The following is a 13,628-nucleotide window of genomic DNA, read 5'->3' as shown; positions in this document are numbered from 1 at the left end:
TATATATATATATATATATATATATGATATAATATATATGTATATATATATATATATATACATATATATTAATTAATATATATGTATGTCCACACACTTGACAGAACACGCACAAAACGAGAACGAGACACCACCCTTATGAAGCACCGTTTTTATATTAGCGAGTAGTTACGCAAGTATTAGTCGGTGAGTGCGCTCTAAGTGTGCTACACCCCTTTTTCCGTTTCAGCGAAACAACAGTACGAAGAAGTGACAGGACAATGTGTGCATATCGCCCGCGCCAAAGCAAGTTTCTTAGGTGGGTTGTGTTGTGGGGGTTTTGGGGGGAGGGGTGGGGCGGGGGGTGTGGGGGACGTGAAACGTACTTAAAGACTAAAGAACGAACCACCCCTCGTTCGTTCCTCTCGATGAGCGGCAGTTCCACCTCTCCGTCTCACGCTTTCTCTCCCATTTAAAACTTACTCACGCAATTAAGGCACCCTCGTTACGCGCCTATCTCGTTTCTTTCTTTCTCCTCGAAGGATGTCGCGGGGCGTGCAGCCCAACCCTCTGTACGTTTGTTAGATGTTAGAGAGGACGGACAAAGTATTCCCAGCAAAAGTCGACACCAGCCACGAGAAAGAACACATCGTATCGTAGAACATGGACGTATAATATATACACGCACACCGGGTGTGCGTCTACCAGTTATTTTCTTTGCTTTCCGCATAGTTTGTCAGCATATAAGCGTCGTCTACGATGATTTGTTCCCCTCCGTGGCGGCCAACAGACGAAGCGCGTAAGATTCGATTACCCGCGTTGATCGTGGGTTAGTCGTGTTACAGACAGAGTGTTGTAAGCGTTAGTGCAGAGAATCGTAAAAGTGAAGAGAAGAGATGAGAACCGCAAGTGTTTTAGCCCCCCGATGCTGTACGCGCGTAGGATGAGAAGCAAGGAGAAAGAAAGAGTGACACGGACGAGATCGAGGGTGCTCGATTATCCGTAGATACTTACTGGCAACGCCGGAGGCATTCGGGTCCTTGTGGGTGTGCTTCATGTGCTCCATGAGAGCCTCACCGCCGAGGAAGAGTTTGTGGCAGACGGGACAGCTGGTTGCGTTCGGGCCGCCGATCAGGGCGGCGTGTTGCTGGAACACAACACGCTGTTGCAACTCCTTTTTTGCGGGGCCGGAAGAAGAGGAACCGGAAGCAGGCACACGCGGCGCACCGTAGAGAGCAGCCGACCCACAGAATACCACCACAGAGTGTCGCGAACCAGAAGCGCAGGACAGGCAGCGCACAGAACAGAACGATTGACCAGTGAGAGTTAGGGCACCGATTGCCGCCGCCACCACGGACTATTTTCATTTTGCAAAGGGAATTCGCCTCGAGTGTCTGGCAACAAGGAATTCACGGGGCTGGGAGAACCTTTCGTCTCTCAAAACGCGTCGACCGCCAGATTTCACATTTTTCGACATACAATATTACAATTTTCTCTTGAGATCAATCTACCTTTCCAAACTGCTCTCTCACTGACCAATTTCATACTCACATGAACTCCTCTGTCATTCACAGAGAGCTGCTGTTCGGTTAAATCAAGATTTTCATCTTAATTTATTGCGCATACGAGAACATTTAATCTTTTTTCCAAGAAATCGCCATCTTGGCAATCTTTTAAGCCCTTGTAAATTTTGGATAAATCCTGATTATTCTGGCGTTCAACGCGTTAATCGCGATTGGTTCCTCGGAGACATTGATGTTGAAGCTGAGGAGGAAGGATCTTTCATGTTATCGTGTGCGGGAGGCTAATGAGATATTTTCTTGTTTTAGGTTTCAGTTTCCTGTACGAATGGTTAGGTGTAAGCTGGAAGAGGTTCGAGGGGGACAGGAAGGAGAAAGCGAAGTCCAGACAGACGAATGTTTAAAAGCGCGAGGTCTGCAGAGCGATCGGAGCCAACGATGGAAAGATAAGTTACATAAAACGATTGCATCTCGTGGATCTCCGATCGATCTGGAGCTCGCAGACTCGAACGGGAATGCGAAGCATAGATCACAAAACGGCTAGCTACTTAGACACAATTACGATATGGCCTCTGTTGCTTGTGCCGTGTTTCAAGTTTCAAGTATCGATCGAAAGCGTTTCCTGTTGACATTTCTCATTTCTGCGCGAGCACGAGTGGCAACAAAGGCCATTCTTTCAACAGGTACAAAAAATGAAGTGATATGAACGAAATACGACGTCCTCGTTGTAAAGTATCTGTCTCCGTCGTTCGGTAGTGGCCTCGCGTTAAGGAACAGTTTCGCGGTCGTATCGGTATACGGTTTCGATCTGCGATTTTTTTTTCTCGTTGTTCTCTCTCCCGGTTTTTCTCTCTCGCACACACGCGAAGGTCGGTTATATACGTACGTACACGAGGCGGCAGGGGGGACGCGGCGAGGAAAAACATGGTGGCCAACCTTGCTCGAAAGAGTGCTTAAAACGGCGCGAAAAAGAATACGAAGAGTGAAAAGGTAAGAAGAAGGAGGCGTACGAGGTGGGAGGAAGGAAAGGCTAAAACGAGACCGGACGACAATGACCCGAAAGTTTTTGGGGTCTCGCCTCGTTCCTTTCTTCCTGCCTTCCTCCTCCGCCCCGGCAACGACATCGATACAACGCATCCTTCTCCTTTTTCTTCCTCTTCTTTTCCGTTTTCAACGCGCCGTGTCGTCCTTCTCCATCACCCGCTCTCTCTCTCTCTCTCTCCCTCCCTTTCCCGACCTATCTCTACCGCAACGACTCCGTACCCTTCTTTCACCCCGGACCTGGGACAACTTCGCGGCTCCGAGGCGATCGACGCAACCAAGGAGACCCGAATCTCGGACAGGACCAGTTTAAAATAAGACCAGACGTCGTCGACCTTACGTTTCGGCCAGCCAATTCCCTCTTCTTCTTTCTGTTTACTCCCTCCCTCCCTCCCTCCCTCCCTCTAGCCGCCGCTTCTTCCCCCTTTCGCGAACAATTTCGCGTGAGTATTTTTAGCGAGGACCTTCCTTTCCTTCGTTCGACGCTAGATCACGTACTTTTTAGCCTACGCGGACTAATTGCAAGCGGACGCGACGCTCTAACGGACCAAAAGTATCTTCAGAAATTATACGAATTGTTTGTAAATTTTATAACGGATAATTTTCTCGAGAAGCTATCAATCAGACTGGAAAGTGTCGTTTAGAGATAAACGCGTTTAATATTTCAGTACCTCTCCATCTCTAGAAATCTCTTTCTAGAAAATTGACGCAACATTCTTGAAATGTGTATCTTTCGAGAAATGCATGTAGAAGTCGATTTAGAGAAATGTTTACAGGACTACAGGGAAAAATGAAAAATACGTTTTTCGTGTTTCGTACGTGTTTGAAATAGTGTTGTTTCCCTTGCGTTGAAATTTGATAGTTTGCGGATCGAGCAATTGTTGACAAGTCCACGCGTCAATTCTCGTCGCGTTAGGATTCCTTTTCCTTACACTCAATTTATTCGAAAAATAAGATTTCGAAATGATTTCTCTCAAATTAATTTATTCGATCCCAATGATTCTTTAATGGACAAATGTTTAAACATGTCTCTATGTCACAAAGAATTCTATATTTACTTTGCTTTTGTGATTTAAACGATAAGTGTATTATCACAAAAAGATTATAATATACACAAATAAAAATTTGACTATTATACTTCTAATTGTTTAGTAATTTAAGTTAACGTTATCTCAAAGTCTTATTCATTCTTCTCCCATTTTATTTTTCTTCCCTCCCCTCCCCTCCCCTCCCCTCCCCCGCATTTGTTTTGGTACAATATACCACATTTCTTTTTCAAAGGGTTATATAAAATGGCGGGAACGTTGTGTATTCATTGATAAGTAAATAAAGTACTCGAGATACCGTCGATATAAACAAGGAAAAAAGGGAAAACTACATTACGTACAATGCATTTTTCTGTACGGCTTCTGATTATAAATATCGCATATCTCGCGAGCAGCGCTTGTTACGAAAATATTTAAAATACAAACAGTTATGTCGCGAACATCCAGCAAGTGCTATAGTTTGACAGACATAATGTTCTGTATAAACGTCGTTAGTTCTTTACAAACGAGGTTAGATTAATAACGACGCGACGTATAGCTATGCATCGGCTTCGTACCGCGATGTATACTTATTTTTATTTGCGTATATTATAATCTTTTTTTGTACAATTCTACCACAATACAGAAAAATTATTATTAACGAGCTCGTTATTATCAGACGAAGTTTAATGACATTTCAAAGAACGTAACTATTTTTTATTTTTGAGGAATTATAACATTGGTGGCAATTCTAATGTAACTAATATTTGACTTCTAAATGTTTTTAGGACAATTACCACCCACGATATCGCGATAAGTAAATATTATCTGGAATCGTAGAGTATAGCATTTGAGTATCTCTATTTTTCTTGTAGTACAATTTTCTTTAAAAAAATTAAATGTGTATGAAATGATTAGTGTTTTATTTTTTAAATAAATTCAAGGTGTAAGGAAAATGAATTCTAACACATCGAGCAAAATGATGAGTAATTCCTTGATACATAGGAAGATTTGCGACGAATAAGAATGTTTCTTGCAAGTAAGACATTTGTTCGAAACAAATTTTTATGACAAGATAGCGTAAATTTTAAATAATTTTACAGAAATTAAATGGAGTAATGTATTACGTCGATGCTTAAAGGGGTTAAGAGGAAGGTTTTTTACTATGATTAAGTAGATAAATATTGAACATGTATTTTAGAGCTCTATATTTGTGTTCAGGGGATAAAAGCAACGTCTAAAGGTGTGAATGAAATATCTTTTCTTCAAATTTGATATGTATACTGCCGCTCAAACGTATGTGAACACTTCCTCAATTGGAATAAGTATTTAAATAAAATTACGAATCTATTAACGAATATCACTTAAGTTTCTATATTTAGTTTGTATTGTATTAATTCAATTTTCTTTTCATTAATGTATCCACCACGTGCTCTTAATATTTCTGTTAGCAATCTTGATACATAAGAGATATTAATCTAGCTAACTAGTAATTTCTTCATTGTATTCGAAGTAATATTACTCCTTCTACTTTTTTAATATCTCATCACAAATGTTTTCCAAATGTTTCTGAATAATCACATAGTTTCTCTACGAGACTTAAAATCCCACTCAAGATTTTAACATTATTAAATGTTAACAAATACACATTCGAAACAGAATATGGTAACAAATAATTTTCTAGCAATAATTCACGGTGTAACTATTCATTGAATGTGGAAAGTGTTCACATATTTATGAACGGGGGTGTACCCCACTTTTTTCTGAAATAACACTGATCATCAAACACTCATACTGACCTATATATTAGGTTGTCCCAAAAGTTTCTTCCATTTCATTAATAAGTAATACATACACAATATTTTATGTCTCATTTTACATTATTGAACTGCGTACGATTCATTTTGCTCCATTACTGTTACAACATTAGCGTCTAAGAAATTAGGTTGTTTATTTACATAAACACTGCCACGCAAAATAGCGAGTGCAAGTCACGGAAGAAACTTTTGAGACAACCTAATAAAAAGACAAATATACATCCAAATTTATTTTTGTGAAAGCCTCCCAATTAATTTTACTAAATCGACTTCGGTTATTACGGCATCACTTCAGTAATAGAGACTTGACAAGAAATCTCTGTAAACCTAGCGTCAATATACACCAATTTAGAAAATCCTGTTGCAAGTTGAAGACTACTTGTAAATGAACCGGTAGTTAAATCGTCAAAATCCGTGCGTGACAGTTGCCGTGACCTTCTCGTGAAATGATCACAATTTTTGTCTGAGTCTCCTAATTAATTTTATAGTAAATCAACTTGAATTACCAAAACTTTACTTCAGTAATAGAAATCTATCGAGAAATCTCTGTAAACCTAATATACACCAATCTAGAAAACCTTCTTGCAAATAGTGCACAAATTGCTAATAAATAAACGATAAATATATAAAATCGGTGACAGTTGACGTGACTTCCTCATGAAATGCTCGCGCGGGACCATCGAGGACGTCGGTTTCCGCAGTTTCTTTTATTCGTCGTCGTATATTTCACGGCCTCAAGGCTCCGTTTCTTTTCTCGCCTCGCTCTTGTTGTTCCTGTTGGACGCGCGAACTTCCTTGACCCGGAACAACGTGTGCGCAGCCCGGCGGATGATGTCAGGGCTCGAAAGAAGAGAAAAAAAAGGAGGGAAAAGTAGCCTGGGCTGCGAAAAAGTTGGCGTCAACGAACCGCGGTGTTTAGAGAGGGTCCTTGCCCTCCTCCGAGTTCTTGCTCGTTCTTTTTCTCCAGCACGATACGCGTTTGAACGCCCACGCTCGTCCTTCCTTCTTCTTGCTGGAGGATAGACTCGATTCTTTTGGTCAGGGCGTCCTTCTTTCTTCCCGGACCTGGGGCAAGCCTAGAGCTGCTCGAGCCGCGAAGAAGATGCTGGCCGTCGATGTCGTCGTCTGCTCGCTGCATGCAAGTTATTCTCGGAGGGAGGCTGCGGTCCGTAGGTTCGACGCCCCGACCTGGCCCAACTGGAAAAAACCGGTTTCTTCGGTTGCGCTCTTCCTTTTTTGCCTGCATCCTCGCTTTTTGCACCGCGAATGCCTTGGCTCTCCCCTGCTCTCCATCTTTCTCTTCTTCTCCTGCTACGTTCCTTCTATTTACCTCTCCTTCGCCGTTCTTCTCTCTCTCTCTGTTCCTTTATCTCTCTTCGCATGCACGCTCTCCGCGTGATCTCGAGAGAGCGTAGCGTGGGCGAATCCCCGAGGGACTTTATGATTCGCCGTGACCAGATTCATCTCTGCTCGACAATGCGGCAGACGCTGCCCTGGCTCCGCGCCTCTATTCCCAATTTCTCTCTTCGCTTCCTGGTCCCTCGGTCCCCTCTCGAATATTTTTGTTCGCCTTCTTCAGCAATGCTTGCAAATAGAACGCTTCGAGGATTTCGTTGCTCTCACTTCTCAAGCCTCGTGATGTATGTATGCATTAACATTTGCTCAGAAGTTGGCGAGGGTCCGACAAACTAGAGGAGACTGAAGGAACAGAGGATTGCTCCGCTTAAACCTCTTGGGGGTCTCCCTTTTTTTCGAGTAGTCGTATTTTTCCTGACAAAACTCATGTTCCACTCGTTTCTGTGGAGACAATCTTCTTTTCTTACGATTGTTTGGCATCGAATCGAACTTTCCAGAGCCTCCTTCCACGGAAGAATCGGAGCTTCCGTTGTACCATGATCGTTTTCCCCGATGCAGAGGCCTATTTGCATCGCGTATCGATTTTTCACCAGTTGCGATCGCTAGTTATCCGCTCGAGGCTCCTCCAAGTGTCTAAAGTAGGCCCGGACCAGGGAGTGGCGTAAAAAGGAAGTGGGTGTGAGCAGACGCGTAGCGATGCGTGACGCTAGGCTCGATGGAGCCATTTTGTGTTCGCAGAAAAGGGACTATCTTTGATTGACTCGAAGGAATTCACATGGACGTAATTGCATTCTCGGCTTGGGGGATTGCTTCCAGCTAAAACGTGCATTTTTGCAGCGAGGGGGAACGTCTTAGACAGAAAGTAAACAAGCTGTCCAAGTTGTTTGGCGATACGAGCAATCCTTTGGCCGACAGTGGTAACTTTCGCGAACATTGCGAAAAACTAACTATTTGTCACTGTTTTATAGCAAATGTTTTCATTTAATATGATTTTTAAACTTTTATACTTGTTGCTTTTTACTTAATTTCGTATATTAAGATTGAAGTCTTTTACTGGAGAATGGTTATAAGAAATGAATGATATTCATATTCCACCGCTTTTAAATGCATTAAGAACAAGAAAACTATTTTTTTTTATTTTTCAGGTGCCCAACTTGACTGTCCATAGACTGTCAGAAATAAGTGACTCCGAAGAGGTCTTCATCAACATTGAAATGGCCTTCGTTGTAAGATACATTCGAGATTACTCGTATTGCCGAACAAATTTCGATAACTTCTCCACTTCTACTCGTTCTTACTTTGAATAACCAAGTCCCAAGTGTACACTATGACTCGTTGGAATATAAAATTGAACACTATCGATGGACTACAGAGAATGTCCACATTTTGCTCAGAATTATAGTGGTCTTGACGAATGAAAAGTGGATACTATTGAATAGAAGTTTAAGAATAGAAGACAAATAAGTGTTCCAATTAAATAAATTAATGTTGTAATTTTAATTTTGTCAGATATGTGTGAAAACAGGGTTTGCTCGCGTGCCACCAGCTGAAAACGAGGAATGTCTTGATCATGAGTGTTAGGTATGCCCATTAGAAGTCAGACGGGTTTCGAGTAATGTTAAGGGTCCATTTCGTTCTTTTTCTGTATGCATTCCATACTAGTCACCTTTATTAGAAATTTAATAATAAACACTAATCAATTTTATTCTGATAATGATCAATTTAATGTTGATAAATGTCAGTAGTATAATTGAAACAATTGTATTATATATTCAAACGATTCAATCTTGGATATGACCTTCTTTGGTAACAATGTTTATCTAAAAAATAGCAAATAAGGGGTGGTGCAAGAAAAATCAGTTATTCAAAAAGATGAATTAGAGTAGAGAGTTCATCTCTCTTCTCTTCAAACTCTTCTTGTTCATTATTAAGATGTATTTCTTACTTTTTCGAACAAAAGTTTATCATCCATCATCTACTTTCTAATTTTTCTAACGATAAATAAATGTAAGTATCGTACATGGATAATTCGTATCTCTTAAGCAACCCATCCTTCTTGCATTACGCCTTTTTGAAATACTTTCTGAATCAACATTTTTATCATTTATCACATTATGATTGGCAAAATCATAAAATGAAAATGTATTTGGACATTTCTCGTTTCTCCTCAATAGTCTTCACTAACATGCAAAAACTTTGAAAACTGAGACTTCTTCATCCAAATTAAGGGTGACACGTTTAAACTTGTTATAATTGTTTGAATTATACTTCTATTGACCATTATCAGTATCCGACGTATATAAAAATATAACCAGCAAGTTTTGTATGAATAATTATGCAAATATTCTTGCACATTCCTTCTTATCTCTTCACAGTCTTCAAGTATATTCAAAAACTTTAAAAAATCGTGTCCTCTGCATCCAAATTAGGGTGAAAACGCTTAAATATACTGCAACTGTTTAAAGTATGCTTACAAGGACAATAAGTCATGGAATCTTTGTGTATTAATAACTTTTAAAATACTTTGGACATTCCTTGTTTCCTTTGAATAGCTTTTAACCATAGCCATGTACTCTTCGACTCTGTTCATGAACTTTAAGACCATGACTTCTGCACCTCGCGTCCCTCGATGTTTGTCAAATTTACGCGTTTGTTCGCGTCGATCTCTCCTTTTACAATGAAAAGTCGTTTGTTCCCACTTTCGAAGTGTTAATAAAAGCTTGGCAAAAATTGCCTTGGACAGTCACTTTTCTCCGGAGCAAAAGAGATAAAGACCGAAGGTCGTTCTCGTGGCGAGCAATTCTTTTCGCGTTATTCCTCTCTTTTTTCAATCCCGCCCGCCGCGCCGTCTCCTTTCCTTGGCTCTTTTAGCCGCAACGAGGCCGCGAGCCTCGCCGGCAGACAACCTTCGTTGCAACAAACGAAGTCTGTGAAAGATATTCGTCTTTTGCTCTTTTATCCTCGTGCTCCGTGTTCCTTGGCCAGCATCGCTCTCTCGCGAAGGGCTCTCTCTCTTCTTCGTTTCACAGTCGCGAAAAAATATCTTGAAAACGATTCTTTTCTTAAATATACCGACTTCTTCTTCTTCTTCAAAGGAAGTCCTCGACTACCGAGAATATCCTAATTTCAGTGTTTGTCCCAGGTTTCGACATTTCGAATCATTACGATTTAAATTTTTACTATCGATCGACGGAAGAGGCTCGACGAAACGTAATTCCGACATTCTCCACATTTTTAAGAGTGTAAGTTTGTTTTATGTTACAATATTCGTATACTGCCCGCTTCGAAGTGATGGGGAACTGTTGACTGGTGCCAGAAGATGGGCAGAATTAAATACGTAAACACGCGATAATTTCGAATAACGAATAAAGACACATAGAATTAAAGTGATTGAATTACAAAATTAAAATCATTTTGAATGAAATATAACTTCTGGTAGCGAGAACAATACGAGAAAACTGCTTATTTCACGTGTGAAACAAACCGTTTTTTCTTATCGATCTTGCTATCAAAGAATTAAACATTATTCAAACAAGTTTCGATTTATCTAATCTAATATTTATCTAAGAATAGGGCAAAATTTTTTTATTCGAGAAGGAAGAATGAAATATTTCCTAGTGAGCAATTAAATGTTTAGTTGTCACGAAAGAATCGTTACGCACCATTAATTTCAATACACCACCTGCAAGTTTTCCAAAGAAAGACGAACGTAATTAACATTAAACTTACCACGATCGTTTTCAGACTTTGTATTGTATCACAGTTCTTATATGCAATATATGAATTATATAGAATTGTTTCACGTAAGGTGAACTATCCTAATATTAACACCCTTCCAATTATTGACACCTGAATTAAAAAGTATAATTGTACATAATTTATTATTACCTTATGGACTTTATGTAAAAAAATAAATTCCTCTGTTTTACTGGAATGTGGTGTAGTGACAATAATGTAGTACAGATGTGTCAATATGTAGCCTTGATGTTTTATAGTACAGTAAATTAGTTACTTTTACTATTTAGTCTTTTTATACAGGGTGGACGATTTATTAAAAAAAATATCACTTTATAGAGAATGACAAAACGACACTTCTTCATATTTATAGTTTATTCATACGACGTTTAGTTTCCGAGATAAAAATTGAGAAATTAGAAAACCTTTCTCCTGAAAATCAATTTGTGCAATGAACTTGTAACTTTTCAATTTTTATTTCCGGAATTAAGCGTTCTATGAATAAACAGTAAATCTAAAAAAGTTTCGTTTTGTCATTCACTATAAGGGGATGCTTTTTTTAAATTCAATTGTTCGATTGTTGGTTCCTTTTTTTTTCTTTAAGACAACAGCAATAAGATCAGACCATTATGAAATCTCAGGAGAATTATTTTTTGTTTCTAATTCATACTTTTGAAACTAAACGTCTTATGAATAAACCGTAAATATAAAAAAGTATTGTTTCATCATTCTCTATAAGCTGATACAACGAATACAAACATTTCTCTTAGTCCACTTCTCGAGAGCGTATATATACGTCCTTCACAGTCAAAGGGTAACTATCAATTGGTTTGAGAACCTTGTCAACAGTCAACTGAAAGTTTGGAAAAGGTTTGGAAATATGAATTCATCGCAAAATAGCTTTCTACTTCCATCCCTCTTCGAAAAAATTACAAATATGGTGGTGTATTAAAATTAATGATAGTGTATAATGGTTTCAGTTATCGTGTATTATTCGAATAAAAGTTTGCCCATCTCATGCTATAGTTTGAACGAGGGAATAATCCAGGACGGGGACGCGGCGCGATTTCTTTCATTGGAACGAGCCCTGTTTGATTTCTCGCGCCACTCTCCTCTCGTGCTCTACCTACCGTGTATTATTTCGGCTCAGTGGCGTTTTTTCGCGTATCACGCGCCTGTAATCCTCGCGTAATGCGTGTCCAATCATCCCTCCACGGAGAAACGAGGAAAGGTGAGCAGGGTGAAAGGCAATGGCGCACCCAGGGGGGCTCGAGGGAGCAATTGCACCCTCCTCTGCTACTAATATCCAGTCTTTATCCGGTAACATTTTTTTATATTCGAATGTAAAAGTAAAAACTAATGAAATAATACCTCGACGGTGGAAGTTTTAATCTTCCAGGATTAGCCTTCATGGTATTTAGTAATGTAATAATCTCTGTTTGACAGCTAGATCCTCGGATAATACATTGTATACAGTCCTGGCAAAATATAGTTGTATACTATTATAGTTATATATTATATATAAAATATAGCTACGATATGGACCGATTTTGCTATAGATCTAATGATGGTCACCCTGTCCCACTCTTTTAATTTTGTCAATGTACTCTCCCTATTTGTAAAAGTTTTAACATTTTAATTAAATTTTATCTCTACAGCTTTAAATTGATTTGAAATAAAAATGAGTCTCTACCTTCTCCGTTAACGTTTCGCGAAGTGTCTGAAATTACTTTTGCTCGTGCGCCACTGGTTAGTTTCAGTTGCACCCCACCAGTTAAATTTCTGGGCGCGCCACTGTTAAACGCCAAAAAAATAGTAACTTCTCGAGAAAAGGGTTGAGGGCACGGTTCTCCCGGGTGTTGTGCCAATAGCAGTTCGTTCGGTTAGGAGAGCAGAAAAAAACGAGGGTCCGCCGCGTACAATCGGCAGAAATCTTCCACCCTTCGCGGGAATGATTTCATTAAGTCTCGGCTAGCGATCGAGAGTGTGTGTAGTGGAGGAAGAGGGAGAGTGGAAAAAAGGGGGCCCGCAGAGGCGGAGTCTGTGCAAAAAATTAATATCACAGGGGGACACGACTCGAAAAAAATGTCGGAACAGAGAGACAGACAGAGAGAGGGGGAGAGAGAGAGAGAGAGAGAGAGAGAGAGAGAGAGAGAGAGAGAGAGAGAGAGAGAGAGAGAGAGAGAGAGAGAGAGAGAGAGAATGGATGTGTGGACATTTACGGACCGTGATTTTCGCAAACATAGTAGAATAGAAGTGTACACGCTGGTTGAAATTTATTAATCTGATCAAATTTTATTACGAGTACGTTGACACGTGGAATACTTCGCGGATACTTGTGAAATAAATTAGAAGACGTTTACTTTTCGTAGCGAATCGAGCAAATATAATTTCATTTGGCTAGAGAGATGTAAATAAATAGATAAATAAGCCAAGGTTATCCAGAGATTAATGCTGAATATATTTTACTGTATAAAATGAAAATCGAAGTAAACTAGTAACGCATGCAATTAACATTGGTATAAAAGTACTTGCGTTTTTAAATTTGTTCTTGTTGTATAAGCAATTACGTGTCATTAATTTAACGATAACCTTGGTGCAGATCTAAAATGTTTACATACGCATACGTTTATAGACGAATGAGATTAAGATTGCTTGAATTGCGGAGAAAAGTCTTCTAATTGCGAATTATTATTTATAATTATCATGGCTACCTCACACCGCGAAATTCGATCCCACAGTGCGTGATTTTTTATAGAGTAGAAATGATAAAGAACGAATCGAGAAATAGAGAAAAATTGTATAGATTATTTTCGATTATTTTTGCGTTAAACAAATATTAATTCAAATTTGTTGCTCCGATAATCGACAAATTCGCTTCTGTTTGTTTGGACAGATAAACTCTTAACGAGCAAATGTATTAAATCTTTACAGAATGATAAATGTTTAGTCGATCAAAGCAGTTTATTTTCGTCTTAACCTCAACTGTATCGCGTGTTTACAGAAAAGGGGAACGGTACGATGTACAAGACAAATTAGTTTCTTTGTTTTTCAATTCTTTGGGAATGTTGGACTGTTTTTCTCCTACCATTGACTTCATTTTTGTGTAGGATCACTATTTTAATTCAATAAGCGAAATCATTAATTTATTTAAT

The 13,628-nt window shown here is 39.3% G+C and overlaps 1 protein-coding gene across 1 annotated transcript in view; it reads right to left on the bottom strand.

Moving 5' to 3' along the window:
* The window catches only part of LOC128878498 (zinc finger protein 853), a 166,073-nt gene that overhangs the window by 9,057 nt on the left and 143,388 nt on the right, over nucleotides 1-13,628 (bottom strand). The window contains exon 6 of the mRNA XM_054126749.1: nucleotides 994-1,153. Within this exon, the coding sequence (XP_053982724.1) occupies nucleotides 994-1,153 (160 nt within the window). The remainder of the gene's footprint in view (nucleotides 1-993; nucleotides 1,154-13,628) is intronic.

Source organism: Hylaeus volcanicus, chromosome 1, assembly GCF_026283585.1.
Source record: "Hylaeus volcanicus isolate JK05 chromosome 1, UHH_iyHylVolc1.0_haploid, whole genome shotgun sequence".
Taxonomy (NCBI): Eukaryota; Metazoa; Arthropoda; class Insecta; order Hymenoptera; family Colletidae; genus Hylaeus; species Hylaeus volcanicus.
This window is presented reverse-complemented; position numbering and strand designations above follow the sequence as displayed.